General features: G+C 39.7%; 1 protein-coding gene across 1 annotated transcript in view; it reads right to left on the bottom strand.

Moving 5' to 3' along the window:
* APP (amyloid beta precursor protein) overlaps positions 1 to 22,365 on the bottom strand; it is a 193,833-nt gene that overhangs the window by 8,753 nt on the left and 162,715 nt on the right. Inside the window, exons 13-14 of the mRNA XM_084201337.1 lie at positions 15,401 to 15,622; positions 8,860 to 8,913 (exon numbers count right to left, since the gene is read on the bottom strand). Coding sequence (XP_084057463.1) covers positions 8,860 to 8,913; positions 15,401 to 15,622 — 276 coding nt within the window. The remainder of the gene's footprint in view (positions 1 to 8,859; positions 8,914 to 15,400; positions 15,623 to 22,365) is intronic.

The raw sequence follows: 22,365 nt of genomic DNA, 5'->3' as shown, positions 1-22,365 counted from the left end.
CCACTGGGCAGACAGGCCCAGCTGCAGGGCCCCTGGAAAGCCACATCACTGGGACATTCACATGGGGCACAGCTGAGGAGGTGTCCTGGCCCATCAAAGGCCCTCCCCAGACCCTGCACCAGACCCTGCACATGATACTGCATGGTGCAACAGGTCCACAGCCTTGCTAGTGTCAAACTGGCCCCCTCAGGGAGGTACCCATGTGTTCACCCCTGCCCAACAGTACACTAATCCATTGGATTCTACACTTTCTGCCAGGGGACCCTCACCAGCAAGAAGACCAGATGGAGGGATGCAAGGAGACGTCACTGGGACCCATGGAGGGGTGGTCTGCTTCTACTCAATCTGTCTCTGTCATTCTCCCTGTCCTCCCTCCCCCTACCCCCCATTTCTATTTCTTTCTCTCTTTTCTTTTCCCTTTCTTTCTCTTTGCCTCTCTTACTATTAAATAAATGATATTTTTTTTTTTTTTGTATCAACATCTAACCTCTTTTGGTTTTAATTGCATTTTGGGGATTATTCAAACATCCAGGTTTGTTCCATTTTATTCAGAGAGTTAGTTCTCTTTGCTCCTCTATGATTAGAGCAGATTGCAGCAAAGGAGAACAAGGAAGCAAGGAAGCTCGACCTGTCAGCCCCTCCTGCCTTTTTGGTTTTAGGATTAAAAGGGAAGGGGGGAAATTAGAGTAGTGGGGTACCAGTGCAGAAGCTGGGGGGAAAGGGCTTTCCCAGGACTTGTTTTACTGCCTTTGGCTGCAGCAGCTGAAGAGGTGGCTGCTCCCAGCTGCTCACCATTGTCCATGGCAACACCTGCTGCCCTTGCAGATACCCTGGAAAAGCACTACATGGAAATTCCACCAAGGCAAAGGCCTGAGGAACTGTACAGCTTGACTGCCACAGCTGGCAAATCCACTGAAACTATAAATATTGATTAGAACATATCCACACACATATAAGATGAATCAGTGAAGAATCTGCTTGTCTTTTGTTGAGGGAAGTCCTACCTCCCAAACACTTAGAAGTCACTGGAAGAGTTAGGAATCACATGGGAAACAGGAATTCTGCTTGGAGTGAATCTGGATTTCCAAAAAGCTTTTGAGAAGGTCCCTGATCAAAGCTCTGGAAGAAGCTAAGAGCCAAGGATTAGAAAGGAAAGTCCTATATTACTTTCCATACATAACTGACTAAGAGAAAGGAAAAGAAGTGGAAATACACATCTGTTTTGCACAATGGAGGAATATTACCAGTGGATCCCAAAAGGACCTGTGCTGTGCTGTTTGCAAAGTGATCTGGATAGCAGAGTGAATAGTGATGTGACAAAGTTTACTGACAAAACAATTCAAGAAAAAAAGAGGATAGTCAAAGTAAAACCAATTGCAAAGAACTGCAGAAGGATCTTACAAATTCCAAGAGCACAATAAAAGGGAAATTCTATATTTAGTGTTGATATAATGCAAAGTGGTGCTTGTGGGGATACAAAGCCCTAACTCCACATATATAAAGACTCTAATTTAGCTCTGTTCCACCTGGGACAGAGACCTTGCAGTCACAGTGGGTAACTCTGTGGGCACTTGGCTCAGCAGCAGCCAAAAAGGCAAAGAGAAAGGTAGGAGCAATTATGAGAAAATAGGAAACATTGTTACACCACTGTATATATGATGCATCCTCATTTTAAATCTGGCTATTTGCTCCGGTCACCTCACCCACACAGGCAGAGGAACTACAGAAGATACAATGCAGGGAGACACAGATGATCACAGGTATGGAATGGCTTTTGTACACAAAGGACTGAAATCATGAGTCTTCAGACTAGAAGAGGCAAATGAGGTGAAACACAACAGAGTGTGTGACTGTGAATGACAAGGGGAAAGGCAACAGGAAATGGCCATTCATTATTTCTCCTAAGAAATACAGGACACTAACATGGCTGTGATACAGCAGATTGAAAAGTAACACAAGAAAATGTGTGTACATACATATATAATTCAGTACAATGCAAAACTCTGGAACTCAGTGACATAAATCATGAGGCTGTTCAAAATACAAATGAACAAATGCAAAGAAGAAAGGTTCCATCAGGGTTACTAAACACAATGGTGAAAATACAGTTTTCAGTCCTGGAAGCTATCAAATGCTAGCTGCCAAATGCTCAATGGATGTGCTGAGGTATAAGGCAGAGGTGAAATCTGTACATATTCTGTTTGTACCACTGCTAGAGGTAGGAAAATGGACATGAGCACTTCTGCTTTTGACAATTCCAATCAAACAGTAGCATGGGAGCCATGCTTTCAGCATATAGCAGGATAAACAATGGGGTTTTGCCATGGAATCAGGCAGAAATTTTTTTGTTTGGGCCAAGTGACCAAGACCCCACAAAAACACCATGGAATCTGAGCACAAGGTAGGATCTGATATTAGGAAGTTAATGATGTTAAGACTTACTAAAACTTGTTTTTGGCAACTTGCACAAGAAAAAAGTCAGAAACAGAGAATTTTTTTTTTTTTTAATTAGCTGTTGCACTAGCAAACCTGATAGCAACTTTTTCCTTCCTTCTACCTCCCTTACAAGTGAGGAAAAAGACTTCAACTAGGGTAAACTGCTCATCTTCTGCAAATAACTGATTATATAGTAAGGAGAAGTATGACATTGCACTGGAATCAATTAAATACCTGGTATGAGATAAAAATATACATGGGATTATACACACCTTTCCACAATGTTACAGAATTGAGACTTTTTGTTGAGGAGATTCTCTCTATTACCAGTTAATTCACTTTGCTGTCCTAGTGACCACACATTTAGACTTTGTGCTAAAATCAAAGACATACTTTTCAAGGGTAGTAACTGAAGTAGGAAAAACTTCAGGGTCTATCTAAAACTTTGATCAGAGATGAGATGCAAACAGTCAAGGGATTCCTAAAACCTCTTCACCCTTGCACTGAAGACAAGCACACAAAGAACAGTTCTCTCTCTGACAAGAACTTTAATCCTGACCTCAGACAAAATGATGTTTTTTCCACTACCAATTCTAAAATACACAACCCAAACACAAAAGCCAATATACAAGATGAAAAGTGAGAGCAACAGCCTCATTGCAAATTCACAAATAATGATAGTTGTTACCAGATTTCTTCTGAATTACATACCACCTTTAGGGAGCTGCAATCTTAATAACTTCAATTTTAAAATGCTTCAATTCAGCTGAAAAATACAATAACTCATAGCTCCTTAGAAAAACTGACAAAACTATTTTGTTATAAAAACCATGGGCTTTTTAAAAAGCTTCTAGTGAAATGCAATAAAATGAGCTAACGATGATGGGCTTTTTATTGATATTGCCTTTAATTAGCAATATTAACTGCTTTTATGTATACATGTGTACACATGCATGTGTGCACACATACATTTCTCCAAATATCAAAAAATGGAGAGTATGAAAACCCAATTTTTCCTTGCCCTTATGGGAAAAAAAATATCATATGAAATAAAAACCAAGTAACTGCTTTGGGGAACAGTCTTTACTCACATTGATGGGCTGTGTTTGTGTAAACATATATTTATGCTTTCAGAAGACTAAAAAAAGAGATTACAGTGAATCCCATCAAGGATATAATTAGATGCACATTATCTACCAAACTGCTTGCAATTACTTCGTCTACTGGTTACAGAAACAGCTAGAAAGGTTTTGTGATATTGTTTTGCACAGATCAAGGAGTGTTAGCTGTGCCTGAGGTTACATCTAGAGCTAAAAATTCAATCTCCAAGTGAAGTGCTTCTCACTGTTGAAACAACTAGACCTGGGTGTTCTCACCACAGAGAAAATTAAAGCGGCAGTTTAAGTGACTGTGGTACCGACTGCATTTAGGAAAACATTCAGCTCCATGTCCATGAACTGTGCTTCAGTCATGGCAAGAACAAGAAAAGAGTTGTTGAATCAAAGCCTGTCACACATGTGGCAAACAGCTTTATCTGGGTTCATCTTCATCAAAAATAAAAAGGGTGGAAGGGAAGGAATGCAGTCTTCGAACAAACCCCTGGAGTAGAGAACTGCCTGTTCTAATGAGAAGTTCAGCTATTACTTCCATATGACTTGGTGACTTTGTGCAGGTCATTTAATTTTGAAATGAAAGAAGAATATTTTGTAAACTCATAAAGATGAAAATGAAGACTATATACTCTTTTTTTGTAAGGTTAACTCAACCATCTTTGAGGGACATGCGCTTTAAGACTGCATGGAGCTAAAACTTTCTGGTCTCTCCTAAGATGTCAGTGAACTGCTGGTTCACTTTTGTTTCATGGATGATTATGGGGCTCTCAAATTTAAAAAATCAGAAAATAAGTGCAATAAAAGCGTTATCTTTTTTACAAAAGAATCTCATTGAAATGAAGTATAAAATAATTATTTCTCAGAATAGATGTGTGTAGAAATGAATAATCAAAACAAATAAAATCTGGTTTGATAATCTTTCTGGCATGTCAGTCCAGATGTTGTGCCTATGTATGTATAACTGCATTCACAGTTAGCAACAATCTCATAAAACAAACCAAAACAATCTAATGGAAAAAAATTAATTATTTTTATTTTGTTTAAAGCAATTGTATTGAACTAACATCACAAAGACAGGAAAAAATTATGTTGGCAGTTTCTGACAAGAAAATCCTAAATAACTAAGCTGCTCTATGCCCTCACCTGATACACACTGCAGCATATGTGCCAATGATTCTGCAGAGCAGCCATTAGGCTTACAGAGCCTCTGCATGAGGGAAAAAACCCCTCAGTTATGATGTAATGCAATAAAGATGGACATGTCAGGATTTATTAGCAGAAGGGCCAAAGACACAGAAGCAGCTTTATTTCTTTGTGCAACATTTCCCCAGAATAGTTAAATGCTTACAAAAATGATCAACTGACAAAGAGCTGGAACAACATAAAAAACCACCGAGTCCAAACTATACTACATGGAAGAAAGTAAAATACTTAATAGCAAAAATCACTGCCTTGTGAATTATGGGCATCCTGTAAGTGATGTATTTACAGTTGTGAGTGTATACTTACAACTGCAGCTGTGTAACAGATGAAAACATGATCTGCCCTGAACACCTTGTATTACAGAAAATATGCTAATACTAAGCAATGTCCCTTCTGATGGCACATTTTCTAATCTTCACTCAAGTTCCACCAATCAGAGCTGCTGAATTAATGTAAGTAAAAGGTGCTTGCTCATGAGCATCTAGAGATGTATATGTACATGTATTTTATATGTATTTTTATGTGTATATGTCTCTATATGTACATGCACAAAGAAAAAATTAGCCAACAAACAGATAGCCAAAATTCATTTGCAAGAAATTAAGTGCTCATCATGAAAAAGTGACTGCTGGAGCACAGGAGAGAAGGAAACACTACTGAATAAGTTGTTACAGTGATGTTATCAAGAATAGAGGTACACATTCTATCTGAAGTTCTTCATATGGAAGTTCTCAGGCTGGACTGGAGCCTTCTAACACCTAACATCTCCTTGTATAAAGCAATTTATCAATAGCAAGAAATATGTCATATATCTGTTATAATTTTGTGCTGTATTAAAAAATAGTCCACTGATGACAACTTAGTACATCTAGATATTTTTCTTCCCTCTGACCATTTACCATCTCATTTACTTCCTTTTTAGGAAGAAGATGATAAGAAACGGTTTTAGGCATAATTTTTATGTTTGTTTGCCCATTTGTGAATTAGGGAGGGGAAGGACAGTAAGTTAAGGCACTAGAATTCTTTTCTAATGCCCATGTGAATTACACAGATGTTTTATCCATACTAGAAAATGGGATTCATCCAGACAATATTATTTTCCTAGGACTGATGTAGATCAGATTCCAATTCAAGCTTCAACTGTGGACAGTCAAGGTGGAGCACAACAGAGGTGGGGGCTTAGAAACTGGCATAAATTTCAACAAATGCTTTAAACTTGGTCCTTACTCATAAACTTTTCTACTCTATGAACTGGACAACTCCTTACTTTTTCTGGCTTGACTCACAGACTTCATTTTTTGAATGAGAATGATGTGGTGAAGGAAAAAGATCCCAGGTATCACAAATACTACTACCATCTAAATACTTGTTGGGCCAGATGATCATTGAGGTCCCCTTTCAACCCAGTATTCTGTGAGTCTGTGACTCTGTTCTGTACTGTGACCAAACTACCTCTCCTGTAAGAAAGTGACAAAGATGATCTGCATGACTTTGATCTGCCTGTAAGAAAAACATACTGATCATTACAAGAATGTTGTGTGAGCAAGAAGTAAATAAAATGGAAAAGAGAAAAAAGGGCACATGTTTGCATGTTTGTCTTAGTTCTTTCAGGGCTCATTTTCTTCAAGAAATTCAAACAGTTACAAAACATTCATTTGTTCTTCTTTAGGCTTGGAGCGTTACAGACTGACATGATACCAGTGTTTCCATCCTGAAGAAGAAGGTCACTTGAGCCAAGCAAGTAGAAGCATCAGCTGGAAAGTCAGGCCCACAGAAAGGGCAAAGCTTTCAGGAAACCAACAAGAAGCTGGGCAATTAAAACAAGAAGTCACAAGCAGCTGGATGCATTAATCTGCAGGTCTTTCATTCATACTTTTTCACTCTACAGTAATCTACTATATTTTTAGATTTTTTTCCTCAATAATAGCCCCAAACTGTAAAACAGACTATCCCAAAAGGACAGTTACTGCACAAAAAGTATTTATTTTCCTTTTTCAACCTCCAGTATAGAAATTTTGTTTGTAATTAGCAAGTAAAACTGTTTAAAAGCACACACTTTTAAACTATCAGAATCCCTTCTGTACTTCATAGTTGAAATTAGCATCTATTTGCTTTCCTCTATTCCTAGTTCATTAAAATATTCAGATTGGAATAATTTCTCTGTTAAAGTGAAATTTTGTAACACAATTTGCTTTTGAATGATGATGAAAAACCACATAGACATTTATAAACAGAATCTGTATGAGTAAGAAAATCTCTTTCTAAATCTATAAATGGCGATTAAAGACATAGGAAAATTAAGCACTACTTTTGCACTTTAGCACAACATTGAGGAAATTTCCCATGCCATTTTCACAGTAGAAAAGTTACAGCATCTGATCTGCCATCTGCCAAATTTCAAGCCCCAATGGTCAGACGCTGAAATATTTTTGACCTATCCTTAGTAGTCTAGCACACACATTCACCAAGATGACTCATGACTTATTGTCATGAGGCTTACAGACTTTGGTACTACTAGTATCAACACAACCAACAAAGCACTCTAATGCAGTGGACTAAAACATACAGTTTCATTCTGAAACAAGGGAGTGGCAACTGAGAGAAAATCCTCTCTCTAGAGAAGGGATACTAAAGATTTCTGAGATGTGCGTCTATGTGTGAGGGAACAGAAGGGAGGGAGGAAGGAATAACCTGCAGTAATAAATATGAGCCTCATAACAGGAAATTTTTCAAGAGGACTGAAATTAAAATTGCAAATAAAAATAGATTTTAATATTATAAGAAAACTGCTAGACTGAATTAGCATTACAAAATTTGGATTAAGCCATATGCATGTTTCATCTGTCATATTTCTCCTGTTCCTGGGGCAGAAGGTAGATAATGCAGTACTGAAGGGATTTTTTCCTGATCCCAAGATTTTTGGCATTGTAGCTCTGTAGCAGTTTCCAGGCTCTCTTCACGGACTGAATTAAGACTCTAAACATAAGTAAAGATGCCAGACTCCTAAAACAGTGCTAGAAGCACACTACCTTACCAGTTCTGACACATATCCCAGTTGGTGCAACATATGAGCTTATTTTAGCTCCCACTGTAGCAATTTCTTCAGTTGCTAAACATGGGTGAGTTAAGATTTAAAAACACTTAGGAAGATGTTGTGCACGATGCTATCAAATGGATATTTGGAATACAAGATAACAGGGAAAGGGATACTGATCAATCAGTTTAATATATGATCTGAAGGAAGAAAACACTATTATGATGTGACACTGAAATAATCCTGACACTGAAATATATTCTCACTACATCAAAGAGTCAGAGAGTAGCCTTTTCTGAAATAAAAGTCTGTTTCCTCTCAATGGCTTTAACAGTTTCAGATAATCCTGAACAAAAACCAGAGGAAAAAAAAAAAGGTATGAAAAGCTAAAATCATTTTTCCTTTTGGAAAATGGAATTGTCCCATTTTAACTTTTCCAAACATCTGCAGCCTGACTCAACCTAGTGGTCTGCTATTGTTCTGAAATTATTACAAAAACAAAGGTACCTACAGAGTAGAAACAATCACCCTGCTCCGTCCTAGAATGGAATGAACAGTTGTGTCCTCAGGCATCCTCAGGAAATCCAGGGGGATAATACCAATTTTTAGGTATTTGGAGTAAGATAAATACCACAGCAAAAAATATCAATGCCCCCCTGCAGTTCTGAAACTCTACACATTAATTCTTCATTAGCTCTGCTCACTCTACATAAAAGATTTGACATTTCTATTATACATTCCCAAATTAGAAGTAGTGTCTGTACAGGGTACCAAGTTTACCATCTCCTGAACCTGCCAAAGTGTTCTTTCTGGAAAGGATGAGACCTTTGATACAATCCAGTTCTGGGTCTGGGACCCATTCCTGCTGCAAGCACACATCCCAAACACCCTCAATAGGGACAGCACTCATATGGGGATTATTTGTGAGGGAAGGATGCTCCCATCCTTCATGGAATAGCATTAAATTTTGTGAGCAGGGTACAACAAAGCAAAGGTAAATCATTTCAGCAGCAGCAGACCATATGCATGCCAGAAAAAAATACAGGTTAGGTAAAAGCCATGCAAGTCATATACCTGGTCGTGTGGTGAGTCCTCTGTCTGCAGCTGGGCGGGCATCAACGGGCTCAACTAGGCACGTGCAGAAAAGAAACAAAAAAGCAAACAAAAATAAACAAAATCCCCATAAATCACAAAGTCAAGGGCTCTTCTGTTGGGACAGTGCAGGAGAGACATACTGCATTAACAGTTACTAAAGCAACAACTAGAAAATATCTGCCTTCAGTTAATCCTGAAAGTAAAAGGAAGGGGTGGGTAAGACTTAAAGAAAACTTCAGCGTTGAGGCAGCATCATTTTTACATCATATTCTGGTTACTGCTTCAAGTCAGAAACCAGTTAGACTAAATACTTTCTGTCAACAGAACAAAACCATATTTATTACATGCAAACTTTTCCCCACTGTCTGATCAGAACTGGCAGCCAGAATGGACATGATGAGTTCTTCCTGCAACTGCTCTTTATCAATATTGATTTAAAAGCCTCCTGAATCCCTCCTTTTTCCTTTCAATAGGGATTCTTTACGGCACCATCTATAATGTTTAAAAAAAGTAAAGTGCATTTTGAAAATACAATCCATATTCCTATATGTTCTGATTTGTGAACAGCATATTTATCTTCCAGTTTTTGGAAGGGAAAGAAAAAAGAAACACAAATTTCTATCCAAATGTACGTCATATACAGTTCTATAAAACTCTTTTATTACCCTACTACGGTTTTATCAGTTAAACCTAAGTTGAAGTAGCTCACTGGCACTAACAGAAAAATAGCATATGCAAAACTTAGAGCTATTTGAGTCACTGCCAACTGCCTCAGTAAGTTCAAACACACTGGAAATGTTTATTAAAAGATTTAGATTTGGTTTTGGTAGTTTAACTCTTTTGTTCCAATTGCGTTCCTTCCTCATCTACTCAGTCTTTGACAGTGTCGAAGTACTTAAATTCAGAAATGAAGTGTTACATTGCTCCTTATAATTCAGAATTTTTAACATATATTCTTATTCATTTGAGTGTCTGGATTCAGCTATGAGCCTTTATCAGCAGTGAGATGCAGTAACACAGGAAATCTGATGGACCCACAGTTTCCAATCAAGGAGAACTGTTCATCAGAAAATCACACAAGCCTGATGATACTGTTGACATGAGCAATGGAACTGCCCATCATCTCAGGAAGCCTGTGGCACTGGCTTAGTGTTCCTGTGGGCTGGACAAACAACCTAGCATGCTTGTAAAGTGAGAGCCCAAGTGGCTCCCACGTCCTTTGCACGTGAGATGACTGCATGAGCCCCTGTCTCTAAATAAAGCCCAGTACCTCAGCTTTGTACTAGCTGCAAACTAAAAGCACATCAGCACATCTGACTCACTTCTGTCTCCAGGAAGGCAGACTTTCACAGAGCTTGCAAGTCTGGTGCTGCAGAGGCACTTTCCTTCACAGCAGTTCAGAGTGGCACTACCATAGCACGTAGTTATTATCCTTGCATGGCTCTATACAAAAAATGTAATTTCCATCCTGAACTATAACCCACAGTTTTGAGTATTTTCCTATTTATACCTTCTGCTAGGTTTTTCAATACTGTCAGCACCAACCCTCAGGTGGGTCAGCAGTAATTTTCAGTGGCAAGGACTCAATGGAAGAAACAACCATGAGCAAACATTACCCAAACTGCTCTTGCAGACCCCTCCTCTGTTACCCTGGCCCCCACATCCTCCCTAGAAGGCTGAGGGGTTTTTTTTCCCCCTCCTCTCTGTAACCCCACATGGCAACAGCTATGGAGAACTGAGAGAGAAACCTGTGCATAGCATCAGAAATGGGAGTAGAGGAAGGGGAAAAGGGGAAAAGGATTAAAGAAGCTCCTGTTGTACAGTAGCATGGACCTGACCTCAGATTAATGCAGTATTTGTGGTTAGGTGAAAGCACTAGTAATTAATAATTCTTGTAATCTATAATTTTAGAAGCCCTTTACAGGGGGAAAGGCACATTTTGTAACTGACACACAAGTGAAAAGACCTGGTCAAGGAAACAAACCAGCTTCAGGGCAAGAACTGGAGGCAAATGGTAAGAGCCAAGAGTCTTCCAAAGCAGACTGTGATGCCAGGCAATGTGATACAAAGAAAGGCTGGTTTCTGGAGAGCCCTGAGCTACCACCTTTCGAATTGCAGCTGGATTTTAAAACCTCCTTGCTCTGCCCCAGAACCAGTACTGATACAGGCACAAACAGCAGTGAACTCTGAAAATCTCGTCTGTGGGTTTTCTCACTGCTTGCCCTCCAACGCTGGTTTAGCATTAAATTGATTTTGGTGAGGAGGAAAAATGTCAGCCACTGAAGTAATTCTCTGTAGAAAGCTGTTAAGAGCTTCACCTGTGCCTGGCAAAACCAACAGCTGTCTGGCTCTGAGAACTGCCACACTGCTAAGCCAATTAGGGAAACTGGGAACACCTCTAGGATAACTTATTTAAGAACACCTCTAGGATAACATCTTTAAGAGTTCATAGGGAGCTGTTTCCTGTGGGAAGGACTCCATAGCATAGCAGGGGAGACTCCTCTCCCAGAGTGAACTGAAGAAAGATTCTTTTTAGAAGTGAGAAACTGACTGAGAATCCCAGGTTTTGTCTCTTTGCACTGTCAGTGGGAAGGAAAGAGGGGCTGGTGGGAGGAAAGGTGTTCTAAAGGTTTATTTTAGATCTTACCATTCTTCTTTTACTAGTTTTAATAAAGGTTTCTTTATACCTTTTGAAGTTTTTAAAGCCTGTCTTCCCCTAAAGTCTCTTCTCCTAAAGCTTATCTCAACCCCATGAGCTTTAACTGATTTTTTTTCTCCTCCTTTGCTCAGTTATAGCAGAGGAAGATGAGCAGATGATTTTTGTGTTTGGCCCAGTTAAACCGCTACACCTCACCAGACCACATCACCACAACAGCTAATGAAGAGGGGAATGATTTAAACCTACTACAACATTTATCAATAATCAAAACTCAAGTATGTACTGTATGTTATTCTAACAAGTGCATTTATTTTGAAGCTCCAGAATTGTATTTCTCTTGAATACACTTTCATGTGCACAGAAGTAAGACTGAAAATGCATTGTCCAAATAGACTCATGAAACTAAACTGGTACATGTTTATTTACACTGACTGCTCAGGCTTCATGGAGGCCACACATTCCCATCTTTACCTAATACTAATAGATCTCAGAAGAGCAAGAAAGAACATGTTTACTTCTCTTTCCAAAAGTAAAAGAAAAGTACATCAAAAGCTGGTGCAGACCAGCAGGAGAGGAGTGCTGTGTGATGCTCACCTATCAAGAACATTGTTCAAGGGAGTAACTGAACAAATCATAAGGATAACACAGTACATTTACAGGAATCTCACTTTGGAGAAATACTAGATATAAAAATTAGGGCTCCCTGTAACCTGCAAGCTAAAACACAAAGGGTAAACCACAAAACCCAGTTAGTCACTGGCAAAATGCCCAGAGGGCTTGGCAGTGTCAGATCTTCACAGCTGTTGGGGCTTTGTTGGGGGTCACCTGTGAAGATGCATTTTGCATCACTGAAGTACAGCTTCCTGACACTTTTCATGGTCCCTCTGTACAGTTCTCAGAAGGTGTTTTATTTGTTAACCTAATTTGTGTTGCAGCATGCTAGACATCTACACAGCATATTATGTGCTGCTTCAGATTAACTCCTGTCAACATTTCCAAGGAATCTACTTCAGGGGAAAACAAGTTTGCAGAAAATACTGAGTAATGTTAGACTTTCAAAGTCTATTTATTTTTAGACTGTTTTTCACTTACTAGTCAGTAAAAGCAATTCTAGGAAAATAAACTGTTTGCATAAAACCTGTTCTTAAAAAGATGCAGTTTACATTGGGAAAATTTCAAATGGAGTTATGAAACTGTAAAATTACATGGCAAGATACTAATCCAATCCAATCCAATTGTTAATATCTGTGGGTGAAACCTGAGATTAGATCATGGCCATGGAAGGAAACAGGCATGGGAACTAATAATAACAAGAAATGTTAGGGGGAAGGGTTGTAGTATTTTAACTTCATCAGTTCATCAGTGGAGAAAAAAAGGAGGAGAAAAGTATGTAAGTTGTTATTAACTTCTTGCTACTTCCAAACCATTTTGTAAGAAGACAGAAACATATCTTTGGAAGCAAAGTAGACAAAGCCTGAAGTAACACCACTATCAAAGAAGAAAGCAGGCATAGGAAGTGGAGACAAACGGCACAGTCAGTCCTGGGGTTCTGGAACAACAAGGGGGGAGACAAACACAAAGGAAAAAAACAAAGCTGTGAAATTCCACTTTGATGCTATGACAAAGAAATGATCTCTAAAGAAAGAAGGTATTCTTGGCATATCTTGGCAATGATCCCATCGTGGTTTGGGTAGAGGACAGAGAATTATAAAGGGAAACAGGAAGGACTTGAAGAGGTTTAAGTCACCAAATAATTTCCACTTCTAACTGTGCATACTTGAACAATTATAATGGTTGGCCTAACTGAACTGACTGTTGCAATAAATTCATGACAAATACAATACAATCCTGGTATAAAAAACTAAAACTAAACCCCTACAACCTGGAGGCATGAAAGAGTAAGTGCTGCAACAAACCACATCCTGCATTAAAACACATAGGCCTAATAATTAAGAATGGTATTCCAGGCAGGAGAGTTTTATTTCTTATTTGCTGCCATACATTTTAAAAGGAGAACCATGTTCAGTATAGTTGCCTGTGGGAATTCAGTGTCACTTTGAAGTACCTTTCATTATTAGATCCTGAGCTTAGACAGGTTTCTGAAGGAAAAATACGCTTATGTGATTAAACTGTGGGTATGTCTGGGAGTACTTGTCTACCTAATAACTTCTAAACCCGGTGACTGAAATCAATATCTTTGGGAAGGTAGGAGGAAAGACATCAAAAACAATTAATCCCCACCATGTTTTATGAAAGAGGGCAACAGGTATGGAAACTGATGCCCTGGATGCCTCAGCTAGGTAAAAAAACTGGAGCAAGAGCTGCAATTGAAAATTCCTGCAGGACAGACGTGAGCTAGACTGTGACCTGCTCCTGGCAGACAGCTTTGCTAAGTGCCCTAGGGTTAGAGCAGGCTGCAGCTCCTTCCTCAGGAAAATGAAGTTCAGCCTGCCAGTCTGCGAGCCATCTGTAGCCCTTGCCAGTCCTGGCGTGCTCCAGCCAGCTGCTCTCACTGCCTGGCATGCCACTTGGCTGCAAGTGCCCTTCAGACACAGCTGGAGTCCTTGTCACAATCTCCTGCCTTCTGGTTCTTCCTGCCAGTGAGTCTGTTGAGTTTGCTCTGGCTCTGCTCTTTTACTTGGTCCCTAACTTGCAGTGCTGACTCACTGGTACTCCGATTTTAGCCCTATTCCTGACCAGCCTCTCCTCTTCCTCTCAGATCTGCTAAGTATCTGCCTCACTGACCTTTGTGCAGGTCTTTTCTTTTGCCTGATGCTAGGCTTCTCTGACTCCTTGGGACAAACTTTGATTGCAAATCTATTTCTGATTCCACTGATTTCACCTGGCACCAACACCAGACCTGGCAAATCTATGTCCCACACACCCAGTTGCTCACAGTCACTCACATACTGTGCTGGAATGAGACTAACTGCCTAAGGATGATCTCAGAACTCATTCTGAGGGCAGGAACAGCCTAAGCCAGTGGTTTCAAAAGACTTGAGGATGATGTTAATGTCTGTGCAGTTCAGCTACAAATACACAGATTTGCCTGAGAAGACTTCTGCAGTTCCAGGCTCTGTATGTACTGCGGCTTGGCAGTATCAACCTTTTACTGATGTGATTAACTTAGCACTAGTAACAGTGCAGTTGAAGAAAGGACAACAAAGGCAAGAGGAGGAACATGAATGACATGACTGAAGTCCCTCAGGTTTCTGATTTACTGGCTCCAACATCTAAGTGAACTACCAATTCCAGGTTCTATATGGATTATTCAAATAGCATGCAGTCACTTCATTGAAGTATCCCATGAACAACATATAATACTCCTCAGGAAAAACATTTTCACTAGCCAAGTTGAACAGATGTGCATGTAGAAGCATTTCTGCAGTACATTCCAGAAAACCAGTGTAGTGTAGGGAGTGAAATAACATTATCTGTCTGCTAGGATTATGCTGGAACTGTAATAATTTTCATGCCAGCAAATAAAAAGCTCTACCTTAAATAAAACACTCATTTCATCATGGCACAAATCTAACAGCTTATCTATCTTCCTGCAGTCATCGTCATGTATCTTATAAGACTGTTACTCATAATCTCCTAGACTTTATTATGGTTTGTTTCCAAAGGCAAGTAAACTCTGAAATTTATTGTGTGTCTAAATTACAGATTTTAGTCAGGCCTTTCTATTCCATCAAAGAGACACAACTGACACAGCAGACCAGTTCCAAATGTACATTTCAGAACCTCTGTCCCACTTATGCTTACTTATAAGAAAAATATTAATTTTCAGAGAATAATGTGAACAGAAACCACGCAGCTCAGCTCACAAAGTCCTGTGGTTTCTCCCCCTATTGTACTCACCTTCATTTTCAGTATTGGCTGGAACAGAATCAACTCCAAAGGGATGCCATGGCTGAAGGTCATCTAGGCTGAAGTCTCCATCCACTGGAAGAAGTTCAACTGTAGTCTTTGTTTCCGTCAATGAAGGCATAAGAGCATCATTTCCGTAGCTGATTCTGGGTTCGCTGATCATATTGGCCAAAACATCATCAGAGTAGTTTTGTTCTTTCTGAAGTAATTCATCTGCAAGGAAATTTCAATGCAGAGACTATGTGAAAGAGCCAGCATATCTGAAGACTAATTTTCAATGCTACTCAAGTAAGAATTCTCTGTTGTGAGATTCTGTTTTCCTACAATAAATAAAAATAGGCTCAGAATAGTCAAAACCCCATGATAAGCACTGCAGCTAAGGCAATTTTTTGAAACATCAACCACAGCTGCTCAATATTGTTTCCTACCCACATTTCCACTACATAACAGATCATAGATCTGTGCTACTATATATACTCCTTGGCTCTTCCCAACCACTTTGAAAGGAAGCACAAAACTATTCCCTTCATCTCAACATGCTTCTATAAGTCAACTGGTGAGAGATCCAAAGGAAGGAATGTCTTTGTGATTTGTCCTTCCTCTTAAATGCTCACTGCCAAAGCTCATCACAACTCTTAAATCCTAAATCTCCACAACAGTCACTGTATTAAATTGGGTTTACTATAACACATCTATGTTGTGGAGTTCTTCTTCTTGAAGCAAGGTGAGAAAAATCAAAGCACTTTTCAGTTCCATCAGGTGTATAGGACAGACAGTTCAACTCTGTGTTAAAAATAAGCTCGGAGGTTGCGTGTGCTTCATTATTCCTACTCCCTTCTCACATCAAAGTTCCTCTACTCTCAGCACAGAAAAGACATAGACTTCTTGGAGTGAGTCCAGAGGGCCACAGAGTTGATCAGAAGGCTGAAGTACCCCTGCTATGAAGACAGGCTGGGGCTGTTCAGCCTGAAGAAGAGAAAGGTCCTAGAAAACCTTACTGTGGCCTTTCAATACTTAGAGGGGGCCTATAAGAAAGAAGGGCCAAACTTGTTATCAGGGCCTTTAGCAAGAGGACACGGGGTGATGGTTTTTAACTGAAGGAGAGTAAATTTACGTAAGATCTAAGAGAAATTTTTTACAAGGAGGGTGGTGGTAGATGCCCTGTGCCTGGCAGCATTCAAGGCCAGGCTGGACAGAGCTCTGACCAAGCTGTTCTAGTTGAAGATGTCCTTGCTCATTGCAGAGAGGGCTGGACTAGATGATCTTCAAAGGTTCCTTCCAACCAAAACATTCTACAATTCCATTCTTGATCCCCCCTGCTTCACTGACATCTGTTTTTGTAGGAAAAACATACTATTTGCAAGTATTTTGAGGGAACCTGCTGCACAAGAGCACATTCAAGCAAGAAATTGCAATGCAGACCAATAATTGCTAATAAGGCACCAATAGTGAGCAAGTGCCAGAGAGTTAAATAGTTCAAAATAGGAGACTGTAGTAGAGTGCAAGCGACCACATGAGAACACACATGGCAGCTGATGACACAACAGCTTTTATTAGGACTGTCTTCTCTGCACTTCATTAAAGACCCCCTGACTATCACTACTTGACACCCACATCTCTACCACGTAGCAAGTCAGGGACATGAATCACCATCCTGCTGCTAAACTCTTTATGCCACTCCAGTGCTCATTCATTTCCTAGTAATATCAGTGATAAGGGGCATCTAAGTTTCTACACACACCACAGCTTTAGAAAACCTCAGGAAAATCTTTTGAATGTTCTGTTTCTCCCAGCTTTACACCACGAAGCTTCATAACACAGAAGTACAATGTAACCATGCAGTACCCTCAGAAAGGACCCTGACCACCCCAGGAGCATTAGAGGTGCCACTGCTTCAGTGCCTCTATCAGGGATGATGCAGTAGGGCTGTGCTCTGTAATTCATCTCTCAAAGGCCACCTTGAGATAGCTGATGAAATTCTCTGCCACCCTATTCCCATAACACTGAATTCAGAACATCAAAAATAAAAAGAATGCAACCTCAGCTCTGGGGCAAATACGGGTTCTGAATCTTACCAAATAACATTTTAAAATAAATTTTCCAGTTTAAACAGTAATTACTTGAGCAGATGGTAAGACTAATGTGAATACAAAATTTAATTCTGTGATTTAATTTGCCCATTACAATGACTTACTAGGACAGTATAGAAAGCCTATGTCAATTACTCTGAATTGTTTTTCTTTTCTGTTCATTTTACTGAAACCACTACTATTTCATGACACCTACTAAATCTTCAGCATTGAAGTTAAATCTGATTTTGTCTCCAAACTGCACTTAGACTACTCCTTTTTCAAATTAAACCACATCCTTTCATCAGAAGAGACAGGTGAAGTACCTTGGTATTTTGAGCAGACATTATCACATGCCATGTTAATTTTCATTAGATATGGATGAAAAGACTTTACAAAAAAGAGCTGGATTTTAGTGGCCTGAGGGAGGTGTCCATGTACCTTGCAGCGTGCCACAGATGACAGCAGCTCAGAACATTACTACCATGGACCACAGTACCATCATGGACCACACAAGAGAGTGTTACAGTACTGAGCATCTTTGTTACCACAGACCTTTCAAAACCTGGGCACTGGAATGGTTTTGGGGCACAGCTCTCCTTATCCCTGCTGTTCTTCCCATCTCCAGAGGATGGTGTGGGGCAACTGTAGAGACCTGGAGCTCAGGCAGCAGTGGCAGGGGATGGTGGAGCTGTGGCTGGAGGAGCTGCAGGAGCTGTGCCCCAGGCACTCCTTTGCCCTGGCAGTGCCTGTCCTGTACAACTCCTGTCCATATTCTGCTGCTGACCTACTCAGTGTCACCTGCAGACAGCTCCTGCCCTTGGAAAGGGACAAATGGTACACAGAGGGGAAAGAAGCACCTGAGCTCTGGCAGTGCAGGAGCAGCACCAGGATTGCTACAGAACTCAGGAGAGGCCACGGTTCAGGCATGACTATGCCTGCCAGGCTGACAGAGAAGGGTTCCAAACTCCCTTGAAGACACCATCATTATAGCCAAATTTCCGAGGGCTGGGAGTGATCACACACAAAGTCTCTCTCAAGGCTACCCAAGTGGGAGCACATCGTTGCCAGCTCCATTGTTTTCCACCCAGCTGTGGTGGACAGCATGGAAAGGAACTGACCTGCACAATAGCTCAAGTGAGGCAGACAGATACTACAGCCAGCAGATTATGATCACATCCATTCTACAAACAGGGAGACAATGGCTACATGAGTCAAGCCCATCTGACCGGATGAATCAGACACTGAATGACAGTGAGAAATTGGAAGTGCCTGGCATAGAAACTGCTGGAATCCATCACACTGAAGCAGCTGTGTCTGCATTGAGTAAATGATTCACAAACAATTGCTTCAACCGTTAAACTGCTAAATAAAAAGTTTGCCTTAGGATTTCCAGTTATTGATACTACTGGCAAAGTCCAAGATCAATTTTTCAGGGTTGATTTTGTTCCAAGTATCGATGGCTACTTGAACCATCAGTTACGCTAATGGAAAGCCACACATCCATTCATTGACACAGTGTTTCCTCCATCTGCAGCTGCCAACTCAACTCCCCCACTGTGCAAAAGACAAATCCCTAAATAAGCAGTGAGTACAGACAGAGCTGGAGGCTAGGATGTGCATTCCACACTGTTTCAGGGGATTTATTTGTACTATGAATATCTTATCATTAGGTGCTGAAAATAGAGAGATCCTAGGTTACTTCTCAAAATTTCATCTCACATCAAACCAACAGGACAAAAACACTCTGAGAATCTTCCTATAAAAAATGTTTTTTGCTTGGCTTATTATCTCCTCGTAGCATTCTGCTAAGCCTTGCCATGGAGAAAAATGAAGAGGATGGCAAATCTTTCTGTCCCTCTGAGAGCACATGCTCAAAAGCAACCATGCCCTTAGGAAAAGCCCACACTCAGTTGAGACCTCAGACCTCCCACCAGCTCTGAATTTGGTGTGAGGGCACACAATTGCTGCTTCTCCTCCAGACACTCAAAATTCGCCTTCAGGCACCCAAACTTTATCTTTTTCAGGATGAGAGACAGGCTCACTTCTAGTATTTTAATAAAATGTTTCTTGGACTTCTCATAGCAGTTAAGCAAGTTTCACTAATTCTTGGACTCATTGCAGGCCTCCTCATAGATCAATAGTCCTCAACAACAGCATCTAGAAAAATTGAAGTCAAGTATGTTTGGGGAACTGGATAAAAGTGTAATACCAATTCAAATTACTTTCAAGACTATTTTCTTATCCCACAAAGAGGCAAATGGAGCCAAAAGCAAAGAAAGAGCTGAAGAAAAGAAATAAAATTTACTACAAAATCTTCTGGTAGATACTGTATTGTTAGAAGCTATTTGTCTACAATGCCCCAAGACCACAGTTCTATTTGCAAATCTTTGCAGAGAGCACTGTGCTAGAAAAGACATCATGACAAATCCCAACAAAATTGATGGAGTCTCTGAGTGGCAAACCCATGTTATGTTAAAACCTTGTCTAATTTTACTGCCACACAACATTGTTTCCAATGCTGAACTCTGGGACATACTTCCCAGCCCTTAACTGGCACAGCTATAATGACAAGAATTTTATATGGAACAGCTTCTCTTGCTGTCCTGGAGTGCCAACAACCCATTAGCTATCTTTCAAACCATAATTTTTATTTAGTTCATAGTTTGTTTAAAATTTCCAAAAATAATTATAACATTTGTTGTGTTTTCAAGGAGCCCATCTCCTTGAAAAGCTCTGCAATCACTATTATGTGCCAAAATTATTGAATTTAGTTGAAAAGCAGCCTTTAAATTGGCAATTGTAATTGTGGAGTTCTAGGAAAGAACTTCTTAAACCAGATTAGAAATGAAGTGTACCCAAAACACCTCTAATTACGACTAGTTAAAATACCACCAAATTATATGCCATAGTTTTGACCCAACATCTAACTTCCTTTGTAAAATGCCATTTACATGGTAGAACATATATTTGATCCAACAGAGATGGCCTTGGAATCAGCTCAAATAAACTTGTACAAATGCAGTCTTATTGCCTCACTTATCATCAGTGACCATTCAGTCTGAACTGAACATGTGTTTTCCCCAAAGTTACTTGCTTTTGAGCACGTGCTTTCAAAATGACAAAACTAAAAAGTGTCAGCAACCTCCCTGTTCTTCTTAACAGCACAAATTACAGAGCAATTGAGTCACAGCAACAGCTTCATTTGCACTGGCACACATAACTACCTTAATCCAGGCTGAAGGCAATTTAAATGATGCACATGTTGTATGTCACAATTAGGATTCACTAAGAACACCGACACAATTATTTATTATGGTGCATGTGGTAAGAGGTAACATATTTAGCTGCAGCTTTCAATAGTATGCTTACTTTATGGGCTAATTTAATGTTATTTTCTAAAACAGCTGCACTGATGTAATGCAGTCAGGTTTGAACTAACTTTGAATGTCTGTATCTTGTCAGCTGTATGAATCAAAACTCTCCCAAACTGGTAAATATGAAAACAAGACCTCCTGTGCGTTACCACAAAGAGTGAAGCTCCACTGAATTTCAAGTATTTTGTTATTTTTAGATGTTTTGCTGAATCAAACACTGTATGATCATCATGTTGCATACTGCCATGAGTCATAATTATAGCATTATCAAGCTACAAAACACAATTCTGTGGTATTCAGCGCTGAACTAATTCATTTGTATAGGACAAATCAAATATAATGTAGAGAGACTGATGAGAATGTTACTGAAAGTGAACTGCCTGCTGGAGGGTGGAGAAGTGCCTTTGTTGCCTGCATGCTTTGAGGATGATGAGAGAGGAGTGATATGGTAGATCACTCCTGTGAAATACTGGAAATGAGCCCAACCTTCAGTGCTCAGATCCAGACTGACAGAGAAATGTGACCACACCACCAGATCTAAGTTTTCTTCTCACCTCCTCGACAGCCTGTGAAATTATGCCACAGGTCTCTCTATCTGGAACCTCTTTCAGTGCAATGTGTCTCTCCCCCATGGCTAAAGGGAGACAGAAAGAGCAAGAACCATGGAAAAAAGCATTTCATAGTTCTTATTTTCTGTCCTTCAGAGATACCACCACTAGGTAAGAGCAAATAGCAGCCAAAACCCTCCATTTTTCAGAAATTTCCTATGTGTATGAAAACCTTGTTCAATAAGTTGAAAAGTTTGCCCTTTTTAAATTCTCAGAAAATGAACATTTAAGGTATCATGAAACAGTTGACCTAAAATATTTTTTCTAGAAGTTAACATGAGAATAAGCATCCCATTGCCTTAGACAACACCTTGATGGCTAAGAAAACCTAACTTTGGAAAAAAAAACAAACTTTGGAAAAAATAGACATTTGAACTTGAGAATAGCTGCAATAATTAGAACCATGGTAAAAAGAACATGCTTCTACTAAATTAAAAAAACCCACAACTTTATCACTTCCATTTCTTTCCCATTTCTTGCTCCTTCTATTTCAGCACATGTAGATTTTGCTGTTCCCTGAATCACATCATAAAAACAACCCAAGGAAGTTTCCTCCTGTCAGCTGGCACATGGAATAATGTTTCAGTTAAATCTACCTTGCAGACATGTTGTCTTTATCATTAAAACTCCCAAAGATGTTTAAGTGATGTACAGAGACATTGTCTTTGTGCAGGTAAATCACAGGTTTTCTGGTACAGAAGGGTCTTTGAAGCTTGGGTAATCCAATTCAGGAAAATTCAGTGTTTAAAGCTTGGGTAATCTAGTTCAGGATATAAACTTCTCACCAAGTAATGACTGATTTCGAAGTGACCTCAGTGTCTTTTCCTTAGGGATGGACTTCAATGCAAATTTCGTTTCGTACACAATCACCGAGCACTCTGAGCAAAGGTTCATGACAATTT

This window comes from Fringilla coelebs (genome assembly GCF_963513975.1).
Source record: "Fringilla coelebs genome assembly, chromosome: 2".
Taxonomy (NCBI): Eukaryota; Metazoa; Chordata; class Aves; order Passeriformes; family Fringillidae; genus Fringilla; species Fringilla coelebs.
Note: the sequence above shows the minus strand (reverse complement) of the source record. Positions and strands in the feature narration are given on the sequence as shown.